This window comes from Pezoporus wallicus, unplaced genomic scaffold (genome assembly GCF_028554395.1).
Source record: "Pezoporus wallicus isolate ANWC-B61680 ecotype Strahan unplaced genomic scaffold, APGP_CSIRO_Pwel_v1 contig_4722, whole genome shotgun sequence".
Classification (NCBI taxonomy): domain Eukaryota; kingdom Metazoa; phylum Chordata; class Aves; order Psittaciformes; family Psittacidae; genus Pezoporus; species Pezoporus wallicus.
In genome coordinates this window covers 3,333,119-3,360,363 of record NW_026641840.1, presented here as the reverse complement: position 1 = coordinate 3,360,363, position 27,245 = coordinate 3,333,119, and the positions used below count along the sequence as shown (strand labels likewise).

Here is a 27,245-nt window from a genome sequence, read left to right as displayed (position 1 = left end):
CATTGCATTAATTACTACATCTGTTACTACCAAGGTGATTAAGTGACGAAATCCATATTCACATGAAAGAGTCAGCTTCAAGGCTAAATGGAAACAGGACAGAAAGAAAGATAAAAGCATTCCTGCACAATAGTCCTGTATCAACATCCAGTTCTTGGTCATATCTGAACTATTGATCAGACACTGGTAAAAGTATTTGACAACTTTGGCTGCATTATATAAGGATGAGAACTATCTCTGGGTACCACCACCATCCTCAAAACACCAGTGTCCATTGAACAAGAGGTGAAATAAACAGAAGCCTCTAGAACGCCATGAAAACATGATTGCTGGGTTGAAAAACAGTTACTCAAAAAGACCTTCCCAGATCTGTCACAGAGAAGAAGGCAGGCAGTAGAGGCTGCCTGCTCCCATTAGAAAAACTGAACACCACTAGTGATCAGTGGTACCAGAGCCACAGGGCAGCTTTAGCAGAGCAGGAATGGCCTTCTCATCTTGATGCTATGTTGTGTGTGACACTCCGAGTTACAAGGTTCAGAAACTGACATAGATTAAAATGTCTGAACCCAAAGTCAAACCCAGAATCTATAGACAACAATTGGCTGTAATGTGGGCATCACATCTTATTTTTCCTTCTCCTTTGGTGTAATAGTGCTGTAAACGTACGTGACTGACAACACCTGCCAACGGCATTCTTACCTCTTTTCCACTGCCTCATCAGGAAGTGCTGATGTACATCCCGAGGCTGTAAAGATGTACCATTGATTTACACTGATTCCCAGCTGAATAATAGCTGAGTTCAAACCGAAGCAGTTATAGCCTTTAAAGTGCATTTGTTACAAGTCTCAAGAAATAACAGGATGTCTACAGCTTCAGGAGGGTCAGGTTTCCTGAGGCATTTCTGCATCCCAGAGAGATTCTTATTAGCTCATATTAACACAGAGGAAAACATAATCCTGGACTTAAAACATTTGAATTATTTCCCCTTCTAATATGACTCAGGTGACGCATCTGTAGTTAAACTCTTGGGTTTAAAAATTTATCCCATAGCAGATTGGAGCCACAGGAAACAATGGCTGCTGTAACTATGCACAGTATTCTGCTGCACTCACATAATAGGTCTCTCTATTCAGTAGGATGTGAAGGGTAAGTCTGAGACAAAGCAAAAGGAAAAAAACCTGATATACTGATCAGGTGCCTGGATAGTGTGTACAGCTGCCAAACAAACAGGACAGAGCGTGGAGGAAAGGGGTGATTTTAAAATGCTCTTCTATCCAAGGCCATAGAAGCAAAAAATTGTTACTTTAAAAGTAAAGCTGTTTGCAGCAGTAGTAACAGTAGTAAAGACTTTCTGGTCTTCTTGTGTTCCAACAAGAACTGTACTCTAGGACCCTTTCTGGAAATGCTTCTTTCTTTGTACCCGAAGGCAGAGCTGCTATTCATTACAGAAAATGCATGCTTAAACACATACCATTTCAAACAGAAAAATAGGAAAACATAATTCTTCTGTGGCCACCTCTTAGCCACAACAAATCCTCTCCTCTCCCACAAAAATGATCCCTCAATCTCCTCACTTCCTCTGGCAAGGGTCCTTCTGGATGGCCAAGAATGACTGGAAACAGTGACCGGGGCCCCAGCAGGAGGAATTGGAGCTCCTCACTACAAACAACATCTTTCAGAGGGAGGAAACTCACCCCTGCTCTGACACTAACCAGTAAGGACTTTCTCATCCTTCTGACCAACTGTTCCAAAACACTGCAGTGTCCACCCTAGCGGATAGAGGACACAAAGGGAAGCTATATCCCAGCTGGAAGAGATGAGGTGAGAAAAGTCCTCTTGGATCCACCTCTAGAGGTTGGCAAATCATCCTTGTGTCTTGCAGCTGTCTCCAGGAGCAAAGGGCTGGGACAGTAATCACCCCCAGCTTTTCTGAGAGGCCATATGATGTCATACTGCTAAAGTGCTAAATATTACATCTTGTATCAGAATGGTAACAACAACCACCAGTGTCACAGAAATGTTAACTTCAGTGAATGCTACTACTAAACTGAATTTGGAGCTGCCTCTGTTTAAGCCACATTTTCCCACAATATAGACCTGCAACTCTGCTGTCTTTATTAGATTACCCCACCACTATTTCCAAAGTCTATTAAGTTCAGCATCTTCGGACTAAACTGAAAATAAAAGGTAGCAAATATTTTGTGTTGTATTTACATTAGACACACAACTTCATACTTGAGATCTGATTGCTTTTGCTTCCATTAAATCCTCATTTTATTTCCTGTTTCTCTGCCCACTTCTCCTCCTCTTTGCCTGGGCTAATTGGCAGCAGCAAGGCTTCAAAGCAGCTTTGCTATTCAGGTGTAGTGAGGTTTCAAAGAATAAATAGCTCCTACTCCTGCTGCTCTCTCTTCAGGGATGTGCTATAGCCAGTCAGCTCAGAGAAAAGAGCATACAGAAGAAAGTGTAGGACTGGGAACAAAGATTTAATAGAAGAATAAAAATCTCACTCTCTGTACGTCAGCCCCATCATGGGGGCTGATTTGATACAGTTGGACATGACATGGGATAACTGCCTTATCTTAGATACTGATTTTTCAATTTCCACAGCCACAGCCTCAGTATAAAGTGATAATTATAACTGAAGTGAATCGAATTAATCTATAAAGTCATATTACATAGTGTTTACGGCTCCTAGATTGGTTGATTAAACAGGTTCCCTCCCAGTAACTTCACTGTGCCCTTCCCCTACCAGCACATCCTCTGCACGCTTATTGCTTGATGACTGCAAGTATTTAGAACCAACTTCCACCACCTTACCTGTATCTAACACCAAGAGGCTGTTATCTGAGCTCCACAAAGGGTAAAGCCAACTTTCACAGAACTTTTCTGATTTAGGATTTTTTGCATTCGGTTTGGATGTGCAAGTTGAGATTTAAGAAGCTGTTGAACTAAGGCACCAAACAGTATTAATTGAAAGCAGTGTCCCCACTACAGACCCCAGAGGTGCAGTTCTCCAGGTCATGTGCCATTGCTGGAAATGTTTGTTTTCACAGGACCAACTTTCCTCCAAGCACCTCAAATCATTTGCTACCAGGTGCTTGGTACATTTCTACCAACTTCCTTGACTTGATGAGCAGTCAACAGAAGAAGTGCCTCCAACCTGGTCTGATAAGGGAGATGGAATTGACAGTAAGAAAAGGGTTAGTAAACACATAGTAAATGAGCAACAAACCCACAAAACCAGCCAGAACACCCTGACATTCACCACCATTGCTACATATTGTGCGATCACTTTACTTCTATCGTCTCTAGCCGTTATCCTGAATGAAACATAAGGAAGCTAGGTGACCTGGCCTAACAGTGTTCCAGCATGTTCTCTTTAGTGTTACCTTGCTGACAGGTTTTAAAGAAGATGGCGTTCTGAGGGGTCTGGAGGATAATACTGCCTTCTGAATTCATGATGATCACATTCACTTCAAATGCAGCGACCCCGTCTTGTTTTCCAAGGCAAGGAAATCCAACCTGAACAACTTAAAAGAGAATAATAACAGTATATTTACATGCACATATCTATCTATATAGGTATAGAAGCACACACTGAAATACTAAAACATATAGATATGTTTGTATTTAAGCTTAGAGTAATGCCATTGTTGAAAACCCTTAACACAGAGATATACAGATCACCCTATTCATAGGTGGCTCCAGGACTAGAAGTACAGCAGCATGTACAGCATGTATGTACGTAGAAATACAGGAGATGACCCAGTGCTCATTTACTGACACAACCCCAACAGGATAAAGCACAGACAGTGATCTTAACAAAGACTTTTGCTTGCAGACAAGACTCATGTGGAGGTATCTAATGATACAACAAAACAAGCTGTAAGCCTACATTCAGTTTTCTAACCTGAGCTGGTCACTTTTGAGTCTAAATTTGGCAGGCTTTTGTACCATTTCTGCAAAAAAACATTGTACACGTTTGGGGAAAAAAGGTTACTTTAGATATGGTTTGGATATTGCATATAATACTTAAATAAGATACTGATTTAATAAAAAACTGCCTTCAGAGAGTGCTAGCAAGATGGTACACTTGATAAATAAGATCATGGGTGCAAATGTTCAAAAAGAAGACACAGACAGATCTTGTTTAGTTAGTGATATTTGGAGATCAATCTTTCTGAGAAAAGTATTCAAACACTTTTGGACTACAGAGAGTTTAAGCAAATAATTAAGGCCAGTAAATCTGGAGTGTTTTAATGAGGAAACAAGCAAAATACCTCAGAGCTATGGAATCCTCCACTGTGATTGTCACAAGTGATCTTAAATAATCTTCAGATGAAATGATTTTATGTCTTTTATTCAAACTTGGCTCTTCCTAGCTGCTTTGTAAGTTAGATTCAGCTAACAGAAATTGTTTATTCATTTCTTCTGAAGCTGGCCTGAGCTTTCAGAACCAAATACTAAGCTAACAGCCATGCATTTGATTTGGTTTAAATTGCTTGTTATAAATAATTTTGCAAGTCATAATTTGGCCATTTTTCTTATTCATTGCCTTGATATGATGCAGCAAAACTTACTACTTAAACACATTCTGCTTCTGGTAAGTCACAGACTGAAAGATCTGTTGCATATAAAACAATTTCATTGTTGAAGCTCTTTTACACCAGTCTGCCAAAAGACTTACAAAAAGCATGTAACTGTGGTAAGAAGGAAGCTTTTACAGTGGATTAAAAACAGATTAAATGCAGTGAAATCCTTAAACTTATAGTAACCTTACTGAGCAAGAGCAGGAGATCAGGGCTTATGTGGGGTATGTGTGACTTAGCTGAGCAAATTGCAATTGAGAGGAAGATGTTGCAGAAGTTTAAGGAGGACACTATAGTCACATCCAGGCTCTACTGAATTGGTAGCAAATGCCTGAACTCACTTGAGATTTGACTGGGCATTTAAATGCCTAGGGCAAAGACCAGGAATGCACCTCTTAGGACTAAAGTCCAAGGGGACAGGTCAGAAAACCCTTATTCCAGCACTCCTCAGCTTAGAAGCATCAATGGTTTTGGACTTCCCATATATTCAGACTCCTACGCACATGCAATGGGAGGCAGTGAACTGCTTGCCAAAGGGACTGGAGATACCAGAAGATAATATGAATTCAAGGAGAGCTTGAACAAGTACCTGAAAGAGAGAATTGCAACCCATCTGGGGTTATAAAATAGACAAATCACTTAAGACTCATGAAATCCTCCAAGCTGAAGCTAGTCAGAGCTAAGAGGGTAAACAGAAGTAAGTATCACATGTGTTTGTCCTCCTTTTGGTCTTCCACAGGTCTTCTTATGGCCACTGTTGTCCATGAGACAAAGTACAGGCTAGGCAGGCCCTAAAGCACTAAAGCCATCCTTATGGTTTGCTGGTGGTAGGCAAATATCCTCAACGAAGTTTCAAGAGTCTCTTGATTTTGACAGGACAACTAGGTTCAGCTACCTCTGAGTAAGATATCTATCTGTTAGTCCTCTTTCTTGTTTTCACTCTCATGTTTAATACAGCTGTCTTTCCTCTTTTATTCCTCCTTAATTTTCCCTGGTGTAATTTTGGGGGTTGAAATGTTTTTTCAAGAAGTAACTTGCTACTGTTGATTTGTTCCTAAATACAAGCTTGTGACTTCCGCTTGATTTTCATAATTGCATGTCAGAAAAAATTCCATATCTGTGGAAAAATTATTTGGTAATGCAATAGATCCAGGCAAACCAGACTGGATTTGTCAGAAGGGTTTTGGGAACTGATGAATTATAGAAATAACTACAAAGTAGCAAGTATTCACTACTTGTGTAGTATGTATTTATTCAAAGCTACTTAGTTAATTTTGGCCAGCCATCAGGCAGTGTAAAGAAAGCCATCATACTAGTACCTAACTTAAATAGTGTACATGCTTCAAATACTGTACACGTGCTGATCATCAATTGCTGTTAAACACTGGACTGACTATAATGCCAAACGTGATTTAAATACAGCTGATATATACTAAGCGCAGTGGGGCACTGCACATGATCCCTGTAAGGAAACACCACGGACATGCCCGTGCTAGTCCTGGAACTGAGGTACCAGTGTCGCCAGCAGAGTAAGTCCTTTTTGCCTTTAATCAGACCTCCCATAATGATGGTTAACAGTCCTTCACTGGAACTATGAGACCTCACCTCCAGCCTGCCTGCAGTTGTAGATTATGTTTTCCTAAACATAGTCATAAGGGGATCATTTTGGTTTAGCTTTTCTAGATAGTTGAAAAACAAGCTTGTATTAGAGGATGGAGAGTGCAGAGCCTCCCATATATCTCACCTGCTTTATATAGAGATGGAAATAATGCTTAACAAGAACTTTGCCTTTATGACTTTTCAGTTACTTTTAAATGTCTTGTCAATTTATCTGGCTTGCAACCAATCAAATTGCATCAATTATGGTGCAAATATTATAGGACTCTTCACTGAAATCCATTTTCAATAGCACTCACTCAATCCACGTGGAATGTAAAGACCAATCATTAATGTTAAATTCCAGGTGCGACAGCAGAGAGCTGTGCTGCAATATTATCTCAAAGCCATTCTACCACAAGCTGAAAATGGAGGATATAAAACAAAAACTTTCAGAATCTGTGCATTAAGAAAGAAGAAAAGAAAGACTGGACAAAAAGAAAGACTTTGATACACAGTCAAGGTACTGTATATCAGTTAGAATCATAGAGAATCATAGATACCCACTTGTAGTCTTATCCTCCTTTTCCATTTCTCATTTCTTTCCCATTTTATCCTACCTGGTCTTAGGTTGGCTAAGGCTTCTCATGAAATTATGATTACAAAGACACTACTGTCATCCAGATCATAGAATGGTTTGGTTTGGAAGGGACCTTAAAGATCATACAGTTCCAACCCTGCTGCCATGGGCAGGGACACCTTCCACTAGACCAGGTTGCTCAAAGGCCCATTCAGCCTCGCCTTGAACATTGCCAGGGATGGGACATCCATGGCTTCTGTGGCAGCCTGTTCCAGTCTCTCACCACCCTCATAATGAAGAATGTCTTTCTAACACCTAATCTAAACCCACCCTCTTTCAGTTTAAATCCATTCCCCCTTGTCCTATCACTTCATGGCCTCGTGAAAAGTCCCACTCCAGATTTCTTGTAGGCCCTTTTAGGTACTGGATGTACATTTCTGCCTTTCTGCCAGAGACTATCACGTACCATCCCTCAACAGATGATGTAAACTGATATCCATCCACTTCAGAGCTAAGTGGACTCAATAACCTCTCATGGAAAGATTTTTTTCTTCAGCCAGCTCATTGTGCACTGCGGTGCTTCTGGAACACTCACTTTGGCTTGGGCTCAGGCACTGCTGCGGAGCTATAAGCTCCAGAGAAGGACTAAGAATGCACGACTGAGGGGAAAATGGTAAATGATAATTTCCTAAACTAGAACTTGTCTTTGAGCTGAATGTCCGATGACAACCGCTGACCCCAACTGAAAGTAAAACATCCACAAACTGCAACCACTGAGACACAGAATAATTTGATGACTATTCCTTGTAGTGATCAAAGATTTTGTTTTCTAGAAGTTGCACAACTGCAGTAACAATATTAATGCACATAAATTTTGGGCAACAATTTTGCACAAGTTTCTGCTGATTTATCTACACATAAAAGTTTCATCTGACTTGGCTCAGACAAAATATGCTGCTGTAGTCAGGCAAGGCACTCACGGACTGTTCAGTGCTAAGCACTGTGGCAAGCATTTCTTTAGCAATAAACTTCAGAACTGCAATTCAGAATACAATATGTAGACTTTACTGGTTGTGGAATATTTTTTACAGGAACACAATTTATTATATAGATAGCACAAACCTGATGCTTTATGAGGAACCGTTCCAAGCAGAGGGATATTTATAGTTGGATCAGCCATTATGCCTTTATCCAAGGAGTGCAAAGACAGGAACTCATAGAAGTACTCAGCCTATGAAAAAGTAAATGAAAAATCAATATATATTTTAATTGCATTCACAGAAGCAAACTATTTAGCATATAAACTACAACAGAATAGTACACGTTTCACTGTGCCTTTCACTGGATTTGTTTTTATTATTTCCTTGAGAGCTTCTTCAGCTAAGAAGCATAATTTTCAGACAACTTCCTCTTATTCCAGACACTCCAAGTGACCATACAGCAATCAGGATGCAGCATAACAGCAAGAAAATAGGATGCATACAGTGAATAAACATTGTACAGAGAAGACTTTTTTACAACCCACATCTTTTTCTCTGGCAGACCGCGAGGTTAATTCTTAAAGCTGTTTTTTGGGGGGGCAGAATCCCCCTGAAACTCACTGGTGAGCCTGCATGACCTGCCTGCACCATGAGTACAGTTTAAAGGACTACCCACATGCATGATGCAACTATGGCATGACAGTATCCGAGCTTGCTCTTTGTTGATGTGCACACCACTAAATTGTTCCAAGGGTGGAGCTGAGAGCTCTACCTACAGAGTTGGCTTCATGTCACTTGTTATTAACGGCAACATAAACGTTTGGGTTTGATGATCCCCGAAGGTGTTGGCACGATTTAAAAACTACTTTTTATTACTTTCATCATACTCCTGATACGTACCTCCATTGTGGCACAGTTTGTAGGCTTTGGTACTTTCTTCCATGGCACTGTGGCCTCTCTGTTAAGGCATCTGTTCAGTGTTTCTTCCTATTTGATGCAAAGTGGCATCATGCCTCTGCAGTGTAGCTGTGCACAACATGTACACCTGAAGTCTTAGTAAGTCACTGGAGGCTTCCACTACTGCCAATGGCACAACTGTGGGTGCATGGGGCAAGTGGAAACAAACTACTGTAAAGTCTGGCTCCTCATTTACCCTGAAGCAGTTGTAGTAGTTGTACCTGCTGCTCTCAGAAAAACACTTGAGACCTTAGCAGGGGCACTGGCAAAAGTCTATGTTCAACTCAGTGGCAGTAGACAGTACTTTTAGGTCTGCTTTTGAGCTAAAATAATGAAATAAAGGGAGATTAAAGCCAAAATTTGAAAATAAGTTTGGGCTGATAAATGGTAGTTAATATATGTCTACAAGATGGCCATCGATGTCCTTAGAAGACCATCTTTTTTTCTCCTGTAATATCCTGGCTTTCTAGTACAAGGAAGACTTGGACTTACTGGAGTGAGGTCTGTGAAGGGTCACAAAGATGACTGAGGGACTGGAGTCTGTGACACATAGGGAGCGGCTGAGAAAGCTGGGACAATTCAGTAAGGAGAAGGCTATGAGGATGCCTAATCAACATATCAGCTGAAAGGGGAACGTAAAGAAGATAGGGCCAGGGTCTGCTCAGCTGTGTCCAGTGACAATACAGGAAAAAATGGACTCAATACAGAAAACTCCATCTGAACCTGATGGAACACCTTTTAACTGCGTGGGTGACAGATTGCCCAAAGTGGTTGTGGAGCCTCCACCTGTGAAGATATTCAAAACACAGCTCAACACAGTACTGGTGTCCCTGCTTGAGCAGAGCATGGACTAGATCATCTCAAGCTCAGACTGTCTGGTCTCAGATCAGACTCAGCCCTTGTGTGATTCTGTGCTCCACTAACTTGAGCAGAAGCCCTGCCAGTGTGTGTGAGAGACCATGTCCCTTTATCTCTGGGGAGAAAGAGCATTATGAAATTCATTAGCCCTGGCATCACATCCACTCACTCTGTGAGGAGGGCAAGGAAACCTCAAAGAGCATGGATGGGCTACACTCTGCACAAACTCAGAGGATGTTGTGCAGGCAAGGAGACCTCTGAGGAGGACTCACAAAACAATAGGGAAGGAAGTGATGAAAGTTTTCAAGGGTGGGTTAAACACATGGAGTGTATGTGGGAGGGAGAGAAGAGATGGAAAGAAGCAGTAAAACAGGAGACCAAAATTGAAGTCTGGGGTAATGTTGAAGCGGCTGCTTTTAATTAAAGACTTTTCTTTCCAATACAATATGCCATGCCAAAATATGAAAACAAGCCATAAAGTCAGATTGTGAACATTTTTGTTTTCAAATAAAACTTTGGTTCAGAAAAATAATTATATGTTTCCACACATCTATAGAATAGTACAGTGAGTGAGTCAGTGCTGTACTGTCTGTTTCTCATTGGTTAGCTTTGATGCTTGGTTCTATCTAAACCAGGTCATAATGGGTTGGGATATTAAAACATTATGTTCTTACTATTCTAGTAAACAACAACTGGTAACTAGACCAAATAGCTCCATTCCCATATTTCCATTCCAGCCATGCTGTTGTAGAAGGTCAGCTTGTGAGCTAGAGCCCTGACTGGGGGGAAAGAATTGATATCCCATTTTCTAAAGTCAAAATGATGCCTAAGGACAAAGACAAAAGGAAAGGTTGCTATGGGAAAAGGGACCAATTGCTGCGCAAGCTACAGTACTCACCACTTTTCAAGGAAGGAATTCTCTAACCAGAGTAGAGGCGTAGCAGCCATTAGTGCCTGAGGCAGGAGTATGTTATGCTCACATGTTAAAAAGATGGAAGAGACATTGCACAAGCAACAGGCTGCTCAGGAGGAAAGCCACACATTGCGTGGGGGGAGACACCTGCTCTGACAAAGGTTTGTACATCCACTGAGTTGACAAAAACTGACCTGCTTGAAGTGGTAGTATCTAAGACGACCTGAAACACCTCTGCTACCTAGCACAACTTCAAAGTTATGAAGCCCTGTCTGTTTGCAAATCGTGTGCTGGTCTGAGTTGGTTAAGTTTTGATATGAAAATGACACACAAAAATCACAGTCTAGAGAGGCTGCGCAGTGGAACGGCGTAGTTGAACTCTCCCAACCTGTGAATCTGAAACATGATTTGGCTGCCATAAATTCTTTCTATTTGGAAAAAATCTGTTTTGACACAATCCCTACATCCAGCCTCCAGTATTGTCCTGCTGTAATTTGAGTTGATTGCTAATTAACTTGCATTAATCATCATGACTGAAAAGCAAACAACACGCTCTCAGGAAATATTTACCATGCTCCAGCCTAGCATGAAATTTAGTCATGATGGTTAATTGAAGGGATAGGGCTGTGTAATTAAAATCCGATCTAGTGACTACCATAAGTTGTGGTGTAAGTGGTCACTGTGAGTGACCTGGTAGCGAGAGCAAAATTTCCTTGGGTATTATTGAGTGATAAAGGGGGGAAATACACAATTATTATCCCTTTTCCATTATAAAAACATTCTCCTGAGGTTGTTTGCTTTTTGTTGGTGTTTTTTTTTTTTTAAGCCAACCTATGAACTGTGTGGCATGTGAGGAGCACAGTATGGTACTGAAGCTAAATCTTAAAGGAACAGTGCTATCAGATGTGATAGAAGAAACAGGGTTTGACATAAATTCTTGATCTTTGACAACTGCACAAAAGACTTCTTGGTTTTGGCTTGACTTCAGGAAGCCCCCATGGAAGAATACACTACTCTTGCGTAAAGACCTTGTTCGAAACCCTTAGAAACTGAGGCAAGGACCCCTGCAAACCTTCTGTGAAGAGGCCAGGGGCTTGGTGCCTTCAGGCAGAAGGTAGCCCTGCGCAGCTGCCCTTTAACAGTTCTCCATGTGGGCAAAGCCTTCGGCAAAGAAGGAAATTTTGGTTTAGGTGAATAATTCCATGGTTGGGATTAAATTTTATGGACTTTTAATGGCTGTTTTCTATAAATCAGAGGAATTTAAAGGGTTATAAAAATAACAAAGCCCTCTAACAAGTACTGTAGCAAACATCTGTCGGCAGTTTGGTTTTAAATGATACACACGTAAAATTCCTGCAGAACTCCACCCCTCAGTACAAGATCTACTGCATTGGAGTTTTCTTATCACTCCCATGCCATATTGTGTCTACTGTGTTTTTGTTTCACATTTAATCAAAGCATTCACAGGAATGTGTTTTAAGTTTTCTTCATTTTACATGAAAGATACAGGATTAGAAGTAACGGTAGCACCTGAAGTGAAGCTAAACTGTTGAACGTCTCAGCTCAATAACCTAATGAAATCTGCAGCCTTTCTAACAAAGAAAAGAGAATGCGTGTTAGCTTTACAACTGGATGTAAGAAATTAACTATAGTTTCTTCTCATCATTTTGAAGAGACGAGTACTGAATGTTCTATTCTGTTATAAATTAAAAGAAAAATACATGATAATGCAAATTTTCTACATTTAAAGAAAAAAAAACTAATTAAAAAAGATGATATATCCAGATCCATGGATATTTCTGGCTATGTACACCCTAGAAGGTTCTAGGATGCATTATCTATAGCAGATGCTCACAGCTGCATATGCAATAAATAAAATCACAAAGTGGAGCGATGTATGAGTTTGTTAGGTGTTTACAGCATGGACCATTGCTTCTCCAAGATATTAACTGTATTAGGTCAGAGAAGTTGGTCCGTCTGTGTTCCAAGATGAAGCATGAAGCAAAATGAGATGAATATCAACAAAGAAGAGAGGCCACAGCCATACTGTGCATACCAGGTTATTGAAGGAGTCTGGCCAGAGTACTGGTATGTATGTCAGCAGCATACTTTATTACTGCGGTACAGTCTAGACACTGTTGTAATGAACAACATAGCAATGCCTCCTTAGATAAGCAGATAATATCTGTCTACAGGGTTTTATTTTTCTGCTAGGGAAGGCAGCTTTGCTTTACCTGTTAACTGGTCCTGTTACGGAGTGGGTAAACCATTGTTTGCATCTTAGTGTGACACTCAAATAGACTTGCCATCAGCCTCATGAGGTAGTCCCAAAGTGGGAGGCATGCTTAAAAATATGAAGTGACAAAGAAAACCAATTTACACAGACAGAATAATCTGCCTGGTTTCCAGTACCATCTGCTAAGGGAAGGGACTGAAGCAGCAGGATTAACAAAAGCAGGGATGCATACAAACAGAAAAATGGAGGTGTTTTGGTGTTTCTAAAAAAGAAGGACCCAAATTAGAACTCAGTGAAATGGGCAATCTCAAATAAAAATACATTATGTGTGTTAATTACACAATGCTGTGGCAAAATGCACACACTCTGCAGAGCCTGCTTTATTCCTTCTTTCTTCATGTTAAGAAAACTGTGGCAAACTGAAGAAAATCCATGCACAAGGAGGAAGACTTTTTTATCAACAGAGTGAAACTCTGCATGCGACTTTGAACAATAACCTCTTATGGATTTAATGGTTTTAGAAGAAGAGTGATACAAAACCTCTCTGATTTTGTCAATGGAAAATCACTAACTGGTACTTAATGTCTCCTGTGGCATATGACTGTGGACGGCAAATTAAATCCTCCAACAGAATGATTTTAAAAGCTGGAAAATTCTTGAAACTTCTTGGTTGTTATCAAAAGGAGCCCCAGATTTTGAAGAGTGATACTGTAGGCTTCCAAGAGTGCTTTGCATAGGAGAGAGGGACAGAAATCTTTGAAGAATACATTAGCCTTTCCTCCAAGTAATGAGAAAAGAATTTCTCTAAAGATAAAGAATATGAACAAATCGCTGCCAAGAAGCTTGGTGAGGCCACAGAGTAGTAGATCTAGATTTTAGACATTTAGCAATTGAGTTTCTGCCAGTCGTCTGCTCTTTGAGAGACACAGGAAACAGGGCAGCTACTCGGTCATTTTGAGCTGGTCTCACCAGACCTTGAGCTCTGGAAGTGCTCTCACATCATGGTTTAATGGTGGTCATGGTTTAGTGGGTGGTCTTGGCCTTCCTGGGGTAATGGTTGGACGATGATCTTAAAGGTCTTTTCCAACCTGGTTGATCACGATTCTGTGATTTGAAGATGTCACTTGAAACCAACCAGTGACTGGAAGCTGATGGGCTTGGTAGAAAGAGTGAGGTTCAAGAGAGACACGAGCAAAAATGAAACTTCAAGTATACCAACAGAGCATTAACTCTGGGACTCATCCTTATGCGCAGAAGGGCAGGCTACCTGAAACAGTGGGCTAGATAAATGCCTACTGTACATTCCTGCCCATCCTTAGCCCACTAATGAGAATACAAGTTTGGTTTGGATCAGAGTCAATGCCTTGATGCAGTAAGCATCTGCAATGGGGACAGTGGGGCCATTCCATGAGGCTATACCCTTAGAAAGCAGCTCACAGGCAAACAGATCCACGGCAATTTCCAGGTAAGTACACTGATACAAAGACCTGTGGCATGCAGGATTTCTTGAGAAACAGTCACAACAAATTTACAGCTCCTCATTGAAGAAAGTCTTCTTGGAGTTTCTCACTCCTTCTGCACCTTGCTTTGTTTGGAAACAAAAGAGAAAACAAGAGAGCACAACTCCCCCTGTTTAGACATTCTCTTGTTTAACCGACTTTTTAAAATGTATTTCATTCCTGCTTCACTAGAGGTACGTTTGAGAAAGTTAATCTAAAAGGAAACAAAATCATGAGGGTTGTGATAAACATGCACAGTTAAATACATCTTGAAAATGTCTAGCAAGGAATGATATTCCTCAGCATGAACCAAGCTAGATACGTGGTGTGCAAGTTTGCTTTAAATTGTTTTCTCCTGTGTCGTACATATCTCTGCTTTGGAGGGAGCAAACAATACACCAGCATTAAATGCAGAAACAGCATTCAGAGTTAAGATTAAAAAAAGTCAAAGATACACAAACCTTTATTATCTTCAAATATTTAATGAAACGTATTGTTCTGGTATCCTAAAAATTGGTAAAAGATATTATCCTAAAAAGTTATTTCTTGTTATGGTGCAGCAAGGGCTAATTCACTCTTATGTCACTCAGTGAAAGTGAGTGCTCTCTACAGTGGAGATTTCATGATCAGGGATGCTCAGAATGCCAATTTGCTAAGGCTAACAAAAAAAGGGGGAAATTATCACTGCTTCTTAGAGAAAAGAAATAAAATACTGTCTCATCAGGTTGGTTCCTAACAAAACAATGCCGTACAGGTCTGCTCCCTGCACCTGCAACACATCTATGTAGCTCTATCGATACTGAGAGTAAGCTCTGAGGTTCTTTTCTTCCCCTCACAGCTTGAAAAAGAAGTGAAAACCTTGGCCAGCTGTTCCTGGGAGTGCATCTTTGCACGGCTTACAGACTGTTTGCAGTTTCAGGCTCTTGATAGATTTATTTATAATTAATAAGTTAGCCTGAAAATTCTTTTCAGAGAATGTCAAATCATTCCAATAAAACCTTTACCATTAGGAAAATGATTGCACTAACAAGCATTTAGACTAGTTACGGTGGAGATCTGAGCAGACACGACATTTAATTAAACAGAATACTCCTAAAAGCATGAACACAAACCTTAGAGCTGTTGGCTCATCTGACGTGACAAGAGAAGGTTCACAGCTGAAGAATAAGCTAATCCACCTCTTGCATGGTGGTAAACACGGATAATGCACAGATTCACTCTGGCCGTGCTTCAAACTTCCAACCCTTTGTTCTTAATCCTCACAAGACAGCTTTGAAGTTGAGGATAAAGCTCCTCTAGCACACCATTACCAAAGAACAACCTTCTGATTATGATCTCATGAAAGTGTAATCAATAACTTACACAAGTTAAAAGTGTGGCAAACAGCAAAGGTCACATAATTGGGCCTTTATTGAGTCCATGTGTTTCAGTCTTGGCTTTAACTGGCACTCCCGTATAATAAATATCTCTCCCCAAAATGTAAGCAATGAACTTTCCCCAAAGTTACAAAATCTTACAGCAGCTTCTGTCAGCCTGGAGTCCTTCTAGGGTCTCAAAGGGCGATGTTTCCACTTTCATATACCCAAGTAACAGAAAGTTTGCACCTCTGAGAGAGTTTCTTTATTTACTGCTTGCTAGATAACGGTGTTTAGTCTTGTATTTCAAGCAAACAAGTGTTTAAAAGTTACGGTGAAAAAGTTTTGGGAAAAAAAATAAAAATCAGCTCTTTCCTGACAAGTTGTTAGAAAGATTTTTTTGACACTGCTCTCGTTTATCATCTGCCCCAGGGATTTTTCAAATGCCCGGTTTATTTGTGAATAACCAGAGTAATTTTGTGTTTATTTTACAGGCTGCCATTGGCCAAACCAAATTCTACATGCTACCATGAAAGAAGAACTAAATTTGTTATTTAAATAGAATGTTTGGTCAGTGTATCTGAAGAGGAACTTGTGTGTTTGCTGTTGTACTTGAAATCACACCAATATGTCTATTGAGACCCCAGTACATGGATATATATTACTGTAATATTTCCATGTACCACACAGGCATTCATATCGTTATGTCAGCTGTGACTGTATTTGGAATTTTTCAAAGCAGGATAGATTTATCTTCATAGTAAAACAGGGAAATATTACCTTATCCTCATTTTCTGATGAGAAACTGAACAGCTTCTACAAACATTTCTGTTCTTTCAGGCTGTTTCCATAGGCAGGGTCTGCACAGCTTCATCCCACCAGTCTCACAAGGTCCAGTATTTTGAGCTGAGGTCCAGAATGGTCCAATGTATTCGCCAGCATTTAATCATAGAATCATAGAATAGTTAGAGTTGGAAAGGACCTTAAGATCATCAAGTTCCAACCCCCCCTGCCATGGGCAGGGACACCTCACACTAAACCATCTCACCCAAGGCTCTGTCCAACCTGGTCTTGAACACTGCCAGGGATGGGGCATTCACAACTTCCTTGGGAAACCCATTCCAGTGCCTCACCACCCTAACAGGAAAGAATTTCTTCCTTATATCCAATCTAAACTTCCCCTGTTTAAGTTTTAACCCGTTACCCCTTGTCCTATCACTACAGTCCCTAATGAAGAGTCCCTCCCCTGCATCCCTATAGGCCCCCTTCAGGCACTGAAAGGCTGCTATGAGGTCTCCCCAGTCTTCTCCAGGCTGAACAGCTCCAACTTTCTCAGCCTGTCTTTATATGGGAGGTGCTCCAGTCCCCTGATCATCCTTGTGGCCTCCTCTGGACTTGTTCCAACAGTTCCATGTCCTTTTTATGCTGAGGACACCAGAACTGCACACAATACTCCAGGTGAGGTCTCACAAGAGCAGAGTAGAGGGGCAGGATCACCTCCTTCAACCTGCTGGTCATGCTCCTTTTGATGCAGCCCAGGATACGGTTGGCTTTCTGGGCTGCGAGCTCACACTGCCGGCTCATGTTCATTTTCTCATCAACCATGAGAACTAATCAACTAATGAAGTATCTTCTTTAAAGCCAGCTCATCCTTGACTTCCTGTACACTCATAGGAGAGAGACCAGCACTTGCAGAAGAAAATTCAGTCAGGCCAGTGTGATTTACCTGCAGTTTTGAAGTGTCTTTCTCTCTCTCCCTGGGTGCAGATGGAGTCTATTTGCAGTGTAAGAATCTTCACATGGCCTAGACTCTGCTTTCTCTGCACTGGTTTGCTAGCAAAGTCACACTCCAGAGATGCAGCAAGTTCTGGATCCTCTGTGGCACATGGGATGTGCTGGTGAACACAGGCAGCTCTCTGCGCTTGGGATCATTCCACTGACTTTTAGCAATAGTTATTTGGAGAAATCCTCATCAAAAATGTCTTCGTTCTGCTCCTCGCCACTTCTAGTGTACCAATCCCTTCCTACTCTTCAAAGCCTGTCCTTTTTGCCTTCCCCTTCTTCTTGTCACAATCCTCCTTTAGAGGGGTTCAGGTGCTGAACATTGCCAAGAGCCATGCCGGTTTTCCTTCTTTTCTCTTTCTGCTACCGTCCTTTTCTTCAATGGGATTAAGAAATGGTCCTGGCACTTTCTAGATTTAATGTTTAATGGAGATGAAATTGGTGAAAGATAAAAGTAATGTTCTGACAAAGGCAGTGCTGGCATGACCAAGGTAATCCTCCATTCGAGGAAGATGAAAGAAATTAGGAAGAGTTATGACAGTCAGGGTCAAGTTGAGCTTCCAGATGAACCCTTTGCAAATACCTACAGGAATGAGCCCTACTCCGAAAGGTATGAAGTTTACTTTGGGAAAGCTGCACCCTTCTGGTTTTTCTTTTCCCCTGGATAATGTGACCTCTCATCTGCCAGTATAAATCCTGACAGGGAGGGCCAGCAGCTGAAAGTTCCCGAGAAGAATGTTTTGCAGAGACCCTAACCTCATTTTTATTACAGAAAATGCCAGTGGCATAGTTCTGCTTCTGACATGAATGCGTGGATACCCACCCCCCCTCCAAGCCCAAATTTACCTTTGATGAAAAACCAGCAGGAGTCTGATGACAGCAGAAGTCTATACTCTGCTTTGAGATAACTGCTCTGTTTGGAATTAAAGAGTTTTGCTAAGATCAGAGATGTAATTTATTCCTTGATGCACAGCCACAGTAAATCTGTTCTGCTCTTGCAAACTGAGGCCAAATTGTCCCTTTTGTCACTCAATACATCCCAGATGCGCTGACAATCCCTAACTTGAAGGCTGCTGGATGTTCCCCAGGTCCCCTAAAGCAGCCTTTATTGACTGAACGAAGTGAATAGCTCTGGGCTGAGTGTGTCCACGGTACTTTCAGGAAGACACTGGAGCAGAACAACATCCCACACTGCAAACCTGTCTGAGATGCCAGGTCTGCTCTCTGCATCAGTACAGGGCAAATGCAGCGCTCAGCACAGCAGTCTGTGGGTCAAACCCTCCCTGTCATCTGCAGCAGGACTCACCGTGGTACCAGTCAGTGAGTCAATTTTGTTTGGTTCTGCTGGAATTCCTGCTGATTGGGGTTGGGATTTGGGCTTTGTTACTGTGTTTTCTGTGTTTTGATTTGATTTGCCACATTTCTGTAGCTTGCAGCATTGGGACTGCACCAGGGCAGCTCAAGGCAGCCTAAGACTGCACTGTTGCGGTCCTACCCTCTTTAGACATGGACGTGTGTGTGAGCTAACCAAGAGAGCAGATCAAGCTAAAGATTAATCACTTAATTCTGCTGGGCTAGTTTTTAGCCAGAGCAGCTCCCTAAGCAGCCACATCAGGACTGGCGCAAGAAAGGTAATGGAAATGTGTGACCAGGGATGAGAAAGAAAGTGGGACTGTGTCAGCTGCTAGTCTGCCTGAAGCAGTTGTGGAATGGCACTGGAAGAGAGGCAAAATGTTCCTGTACCATTGGCAGACATCAGATTTCATTATCCTGGTGTGGGGAAGCAGCTGAGAGTCATCAGTGAGACTATGGCTCCTCCAACATATTGGTGAAACCAATAGAACCTGCACCCAAACAGGGCACATGCATTTCTGATGGCACTGCCGGAGCAGCCATGTGGACACAAAGCATTTGATCTCTAAGAAAAAATGAAACATCCAAACATATGGTCCCACCCTCAGAAATATCTTGCTGCTGTTTATTAAGGTTGCACACTAGGAATAATTCCAGTCAACATAAGTTTGTCATGCTTTTAAGCGTTAAGTTTTAAACAGTTCATGTTAACAGGTTTTTTGGAGCACCACTGAATTGAGAAAACATTTCTGAAACATGACCAGGGAGCTGTGTACTCTTTAAATGGAGCTCTCAGGAAAGTAAGACATGTGCCCAATGCCACCTTTCCAACTGTGATATGCCACACAGGTGTGCTGTGCAGCTGAACTGAGTATAGGTTGTACACTAAGCAACCTGGTCTAGTGGAAGGTGGGGGGGTGGGTTACAACTAGATGACCTTTAAGGTCCTTTCCAACCCAAACCATTCTGTGATTCTGAGATCTGTTTCAAGTGGTTGTTGTGCCATATTTTGTGAAAATGTTGTACAGAGTCTTACAGAAGAGACTGGGCAAGGATTCTGCCCCAGGAGACTCTTGAGATCGTAACAACCGTACACACAGTTTGCCAGTGAGGAAATCCACTGGTATGACCTGTCTCAGCTAAGGATGATGTTCTGGTGCAAAGGTGAGGCCCATGCTCTGTTGTTTTTGCACATGAGGTCCTCAGGCAAACCAGACTAGAACACAAGCACTGATGAATCAAGTGAGCCCGGCACTCTTCCAACAGCCCTGGTTGGGTTAGGGTGGTGCACACAGCATAGGGGCTCCCTCCTGTGGATCTCCTCTCCTAAAGTGCACTAAAGAAGGACCACGCAGCTGTAGCTCGGGAGCGCTGCAGCTGTGGAAGATGCCACATAACCTGCTCTCTTCAGCTCTGCTCCAGAGGGACTCTCCCAGACCCTCCCCAGTGCTAGGGGAAGGAGATCCTGGCTCTGCTCCACTTGGAGCTGTCTAGACAATGGGATTGAGTTTATGCAGCATGCAAACTATTTTCAAACTGTAAAACTCTGAGGAACAAAATGAGGGTTTTTTTTCTGTAATCCTTTCTACCTTTCAATCTTTTTTTTTATTTTTTTTCTTTTAAGGAAACAGAGGAAATGCTACACAAAACCCACTTGTGTTAATAAAAAAGTTTCAAGGAGTCTTCTGGTATCCAGTTAAACAGTAAAACAATCAGGAAATACCAGTGAATAATGCTATATGTACAGACTTAACTCTGTTTTTACAGGACATTAAAACCTCATTAAGTACATGAGCCCATACTAATTCTCATCTATGAAACACGAGTTCTTCTGTATCTGTGAATCACACAACCAAAGAACTGCTGCTGAAGTCCTGCAAGTTGCCTCAGAGTGAATGGCTGCTGCAAACACTGAGTGGCCTTTGAAAACCTTCCCTATTTCCCTTTGAAAAAAATCCCTGTTAAGTCAACTGGACACATTAATCTGCAGATACACAGTAAAGCACACGTCTGAAAGCTGTGCAGTGCAAGACATGCAGAAGTCTAGGGAAGATATAATTCCACATGAAGGCCAACTACTTTAATGTAAAAGTTTGTGGCTGTAACCTTTAAATTTTATCTAATAAACTGAGATGCATATGAACGAGGGGTGGCAGAAACTGGAATGTCACAACTTGCTGACCACAAGATTCATTAGAAACGTTTCTTTGGGGAAATGTGTATGGAAAAGAACTCTCAAGCCCAAACCATGCTGGTCCTATGCAAATATCCACATATGCTTTCAAGTGCAGATTTTTAAGGTAGTAAAAAATCAGTTTTCAGAAAAATCATGATGTATCTGTTAGCTATTAACACACCCCTGAAGGAAAACAGGTGAAGAGCGCCCCTCAGTTAGGTCCATTTTCCATATTGCAGGGTACGTTTAGTTAACAGTTGAGTTTTCAACATGCAAGTTGTACAAATTTTATCCCAAGGCTCCTTGCTTTTCCAAAGAAATGCTTTCAGATATATTCTATGCATTGAAAGTGGTCAGTAGGTCATCTTGTGTTTGCCAGAAATACAACTTAGGCTTTACCGCAGGAACTAATTTAAATATACTATTACTAAATCTGGCTTATCTGGAAGTCTATAATCAGAGATAAAAAGCAAGCTTCACGTAAACATCTCTGCTGTTTGATTATCGTCAGAGGAGGTGCTTGTGCGTTTAAAGCAAACTCTCCCGTGAATGTGGCTGGGTTAGCAAAACCAGACTCGTTACCAAGGTATAATAATCATGTGTGAAACAGTGTTGCAAACTCTCAGAATTGAGTATCGGTTCAAGTAATTCTGTTCAGGTTATAAGAAAAGTCTTTCTATGTCTCACCTTGCTTAGGGGAGCCCTTGTGGACTGGCTGCTTCCTCTACCTTCCTCTCTCCTGAATGGAATAACCAGACAAAGAATGAGCAGGAGACTGGCACAACTCTCTGCTCAGAGCAGAGAGGATTATTTTGGGCATTCTCTTCTGTTTTGATGGGGGTACAGGGAGGTGGTTATAAAGGAATCAGAGAGGGAAGAACCTCACAATAGCACTTTCACAAAAGGGAAATGGCCATCCCTTTCTTTCCATCTCTCACAAAACCGGCTTCTGTTTCCCACTCTTCATATGAGACTTCTGGCCTGGGGAAATGAAAAGTCCTGAAGAACCTGGGTACGCTTCATCACTTGCTCTAAACCAAAAGGTCTTTACCTTACCGCAATTACCTCAATCCTTGCAGACAGGGACAAAAAACATATATAAACCTTGAGACAGAAGTTTCTATTGGAGATGTTGGGGTTGGGGAGAGGTGGAGAAACAGAGATTTCATGAGAACTTGCAGACACTGCAAGCTCTATACCTCCAGATAACTATCCCTCCTGCCAGCAAACTTTCAGATTCCTCATTCTTTTAAGTATTTCCTCACTAATTTAACTGAATGAGCTTCTACTGCCTGGTTGTATTTTCCTGGATGAGAAAAACTTGCTGCTAGACAATGTTTAATGTCCCTTCCAACCCAAACCATTCTACGAGTAAGGGTTTTATTTATATAAGCGAAATATTTAGGAACGTTTTATCTTGTAATTCTACTATTAGGTTTCAACTAATTGCTGCTTAAACAAATCATATTAACAGTGGCATCACGGCACCAACTGTAAAAGTTTTGAAGTTTACTTGACTGCAAATGTTTGGCAGGACAATTAAAAAGGGGGCATTAACTAAACAGGATATTCACACTGATAGAATTCAAATACTAACTCCATTTGTGGGCAGGATAAGGCACGGACTTTGTCCCATCAAAAGAAAGCTGCTGTTCTGTCAAGTGAAAATGTGAAACCCAAGTGGTTCTTGATATGATGGAAAGCCTGATATTTCTGTCTGTTAGTAACAGTACCACTTTCTCCACCCTGTACCTAATACCAACATGTCACAGCTGTGACTGAAGGGAAGCAACATGCTGGGCATAAGCTTTTGGTTATACTCCATTGCCAATACAGAAATCTGATCACATTCATGCAATAAATGTTCCCTTGCAAAACTGGAAGGAAGAAGATTTAAAAAAACTCAAGAAACAACAAAACAAACAAACAAACCCACCAAAACCAGAAACAACAAAAAAAACAAAACAAAAAAACAAAACAACAAAAAAGCACCACAAAAATAAAAAATCAACCAAAGTAGTGGTCAACATGCCGTGCTAGCAAAAGATTTTCCAACTCTGAACTCATTTTCTGATGGTCAGGGTGGTCCAGGAGCCTGCCCTCTCCTCCTCTAGACTCCTCTGAATGCTGGCTCTGCTACTGGTTTCTGGGCTTCAGCGCTCAGAGCTGGTGACAGATCTTCTCATTAGTGGGCTGCTGTTCGGGGAGCTTGTTTTGCTTGGTGATGGGCCAAAACCTGAGACTGGGAGACTGCCAGGTTTGATGTCAGGCGTATTTATTTCCTTTAGGATCGGTTGGGTTGAGCTAGCTGTTTATCCAGGCTAAGGTGCAACTTTAGAGGACTTGTGAGACCAGCTCTGAAAATGGTGTTTGGTCTCTAAGTTATTCATTGAAGCATTTGGTAGTGATGGCAATGAGTGCTGAAGCAGCTAGAAGGAAACCGTCCACTTTTCATTGTATGGCCAAACAAGCTGGATTCTACCAGTTGGTTGCAAAACCAAAGCAAACGTTCATACTAGATGCAAAAAAAACCCAGGGGTGCTCTTGCTGCTTGGTTGAAGAAAATCCACCCCAAATCTTTGTAAGCCTTTACTATGGCATTTCTGTGCCACATGTGCCTCTTCTCCAAGTCAGACAGAGAACTCCTCTTCAGCATTTTTGTGCAGCTAAGCTGTCTTCAGTGAATGGACTATGAATTCACATGATGTGGTGGATTTCAGGTTCATAGCTGGATAAAGTTTCCCCAGTTCCTCTGAACAACAGTATTACTGTCTTTGCTTTGTTTATATTACTTTTTCTGAGGCAGATTTCCGTTTTCTGCTTTGCTGCGATTGTACAAGCCAGTCTCAGTTTTGTGTTCCTGACTGGCCCTTTTTGTGTTAATGGCTGGCACAGGGGATAAGAGGAGAGCAGTATTTTGTTTACCCTGCCTTTAGTAAGGCTTTCAGCACTGTCTCCCACAACATCCCCACGGAAGAAGCGAGGAAGTGGGATTTACATAGGTGAGGTGGACTGCTGCACTGCCAGTCTTAGTGGGTTATCAACAACAGCACAAAGTCCAGCTGGGGACCAGTCACTACTGGGGCTGACACTAGGTCTCATACTGTTCAACATCTTCGTTAGTGACCTGGACAGTGTGACAGAGTGCACCCTCAGCAAGTTTTGAGACAATAAAAGACTAATGCACCAGAAGGTCGTGCTGCCATCCAGGAGGGACCACAACAGGCTGGAGGAATGGGTTGACAGGAATCTCACAAAATTCAGCAAGGGGTAATGCAAAGTCCTGCACCTGGGGAGGAACAATCCCATACACCAGTATACACTGGGGGCCATGCACCTGCAAAACAGCTTGGCAGAAAAGTACCTGGGGTCCTGGTGGACACCACATTGACCGTGAGGCATCAATGTGCCCTTGTGGCAAAGAAGACCAACAGCCTCCTGGGCTGCATCAGGCAGAGCACAGCCAGCAGGTAAGGGAGGTGATCGTTCACCTGTACTCAGCACTGGTGACACACACCTGGAGCGCTGCATCCAGCCCTGGGCTCCCCAGTGCAAGAGAGACATGGACATATCAGAGAGAGTCCAGCGAAGAGGCATGAAGGGGTGGGAACATGCCTCACAGCACTTTGAGGACACGTCTGTTTTTCTCTATTTAGCTCTTTCTTCTATGAAGTAAGCAAAGAGATGCATGTTCTGAAGGTTCTTCTGCAGGCTGAGAGGTCTCATTAGAGATTGGGAGGACCAATGATGCAGGCAGAGACCCTGCAGGATTGTCAGCTCACGCACATCATCTTCCAGGTAACACCCAAGGGGAAAACACATTTGATTCCGGTGCATGCATACTCATTGTGCAGGACTTCTGTTACTTCATACAATTAGATCAGCTCAAAATGTCACACATAGCCCAGGTGCTCTTTGTACATGGATCTCAACTTTATTTTGTATAAGAAGAGCCAGTCTTTCATTAGATTATTATATACATCATTACATATATTCTATTACAACCACATCTTACTACAATTAAGATTTCAAAATGTCAGTCTCCACAAACCAAACACAAGGGGGAAAAGGCAGTTAACTGTGCATTCAACAACCTATGCAAAATGTGATTGATTTTGTGTCCCTTCCATATACATAATAGAAAATACCAATAGAGCTGTCTTCTACTTTTACTGAAACGTACACCTACAGCAACAGATATCTAGTACCTTTCATACATATAATTCACTGCAAAGAACACTCTGTTTTGCTATGGAAAGACTAAGTATTGCAATGCAACTGTTTGGTCTTTGCTGTGCATTTTGGGTGACTGCATTTTCCACCATGTCTGGGCTACAGCCTGATGCAGTGAAGAGTTTGGCCACAAAGGAAGAGTTAAAAAGCAAAAAAGCAAACAGGGTTGGACAGCAGAATAAAAGAGACCAATAGCAGTAAAGCAGCATCTTTCAAAAGGTGGAATTTGTACACAAAGAGGAAAATAAAAGAAGAATAAACTCTGGCAAGCCAAGTGTAAAGCCACAGGAAGGCAAAACAAAAAGAGTTTTGAGATGTACTTTCTTCAAAGCTTTAAAAATACTAATCAGGAACCCATTGTTCTGAGCTAAGGTATACAATACTGAAAATTCTGTTCAACAATATGTAAGCACCTACTACATACACTGTTCTCAAAGCGCTGGATCACACCATACTCCTCACATATGTGCATGCCCTAGGAAGAATGTGGTTTCTTGTATTTGTTTTATACGTATGCAATCCACTTGGTTAGAAGCAAGTCATTCACTTGTAGCTACCCAAGAAAAAGGCCTTTGAAAGTGTGATACCAACAGAAGAAGTCAAATACATTAAAAATTCTTCCAGTTAGTTCTCATTATGGTTAGTTCTCACTTTTTACTCCGGGGTGTTACTTGTAATGGCATTAACTTCAGACCACTAAGAACACGCTTTGGAAACTGTCTGTGAAATAGAGGTGATGTTGACAGAAAACATTTTCACTTCCATAAAGAAGAGGAAAGCAGCACAGCCTGGATTTTATATTCCAGAAAAACTGTTAGTCGCACGGGGAGAGAAACCTGTGCATTTTCACAAAACACAGTCCTGAAGCTTGGGTTGTCCTTTTAGCTCCAGTGCTTTTCAGCAGTTACGTTGTACAAGGCAGCTGCTATTGTAAAAGCAGTGAAAGTACTTTATTACTTAAGCTTTTTTCTTTTTTTTTGTTAAATATGTATTAGAATATTTATAGAAAGGGCAAACAATGAAAAGCTTGAAGAATGGTTTATTTGACACAGCTTTACACCGCTGTGTAAGAAGAATAATTGTGTAGTTTACACATATACCATGTAAATTACTATGGAACCCAGATGTAGCTTACACTACAAGGTGCCTTGTAACTCATCTCTGCTGAGCAATAAATCTGCCCTTTTTCTTCTTGGCAAAACTTTGAGAAACTTTACTGCTGTTTTCTATCAGCAGATACAACAGATGGCTGGCACATGCCTGCTTTACTAAGAAAGTGGGATCTCTACAGCATTACTTTGATCCCTGGTGGCATGTCTACAACACTGAGACGCAAAATACCACAGCTGAGCAGAATCTAAATATTAAAGGTATGGAGCTGTGCTCTTGATATGAGAACCCCCTGTCTGAAAATCATGCTCACAGTATGTAAACATCTTCACATTCCACATGGAAATTTTGGTACAGAGGTCAGAAAAGAAGCTATTTCCTCTGTTTGGTGACATGAAACCGCGGTGGAGGTACTACTGTAAATCCCAAGAGTGCAAGTTTATGCACTTGCCCTGACCAAACTTCCAGAACAGCCATACTTTTATTGGGAAAAAAAAACCAACCCAAAATTGTATGTGAGAGACATTTTTTAAGCTGAAAAGCACCACTGTAATCACTGGGTATGAACAAGATATTTCCAAAAAGTTCAGAAGTTTCATTGAAAAGAAGTTTCCCTTGAAGAATGACATGTTTTGAAATTCACTGGGTTTTGGCTTTTTTCCATTTTTCAGGGAAATAGTGATGTTTGAATGGAGCACCCTGTTGCATCAATAACACCTTAAAATCAGTAGTCCATTAGTTTTCCTCTGGGCAACGGAACAAAACTTCTAGCATACCTAGATATTCCGTTTTATCTTCACGGTCAGGCTATGTCTCAGCAACATAATTCCAGAGAATCAATCGAGCCATTCATGGTTGATGGTCACATTGCTGAGATCAGAACTAGCATCCAGGAGCTGTAATGACAGAGATTTCCTCAAAGCTCCACAATATAGAAGTGAGCTAGGAAATGCACCTATGGCATATATTCCCTTTTCTTAAGAGGTGGGCATCTTTTTGCTTTAGTCAAGGTTATCAATAACTCT

General features: G+C 41.4%; 1 protein-coding gene and 1 long non-coding RNA gene across 4 annotated transcripts in view; both read right to left on the bottom strand.

The window, feature by feature from the left end:
- The window catches only part of WIF1 (WNT inhibitory factor 1), a 62,839-nt gene that overhangs the window by 11,627 nt on the left and 23,967 nt on the right, over window positions 1-27,245 (bottom strand). For all 3 annotated transcript variants that reach the window (XM_057425572.1, XM_057425570.1, XM_057425571.1), the window contains exons 3-4: window positions 7,891-7,999; window positions 3,393-3,533 (exon numbers count right to left, since the gene is read on the bottom strand). In XM_057425572.1, the coding sequence (XP_057281555.1) occupies window positions 3,393-3,533; window positions 7,891-7,999 (250 nt within the window). The remainder of the gene's footprint in view (window positions 1-3,392; window positions 3,534-7,890; window positions 8,000-27,245) is intronic.
- Window positions 1-27,245, bottom strand: part of LOC130608000 (uncharacterized) — a 174,851-nt gene that overhangs the window by 137,520 nt on the left and 10,086 nt on the right. The window lies entirely within an intron of this gene.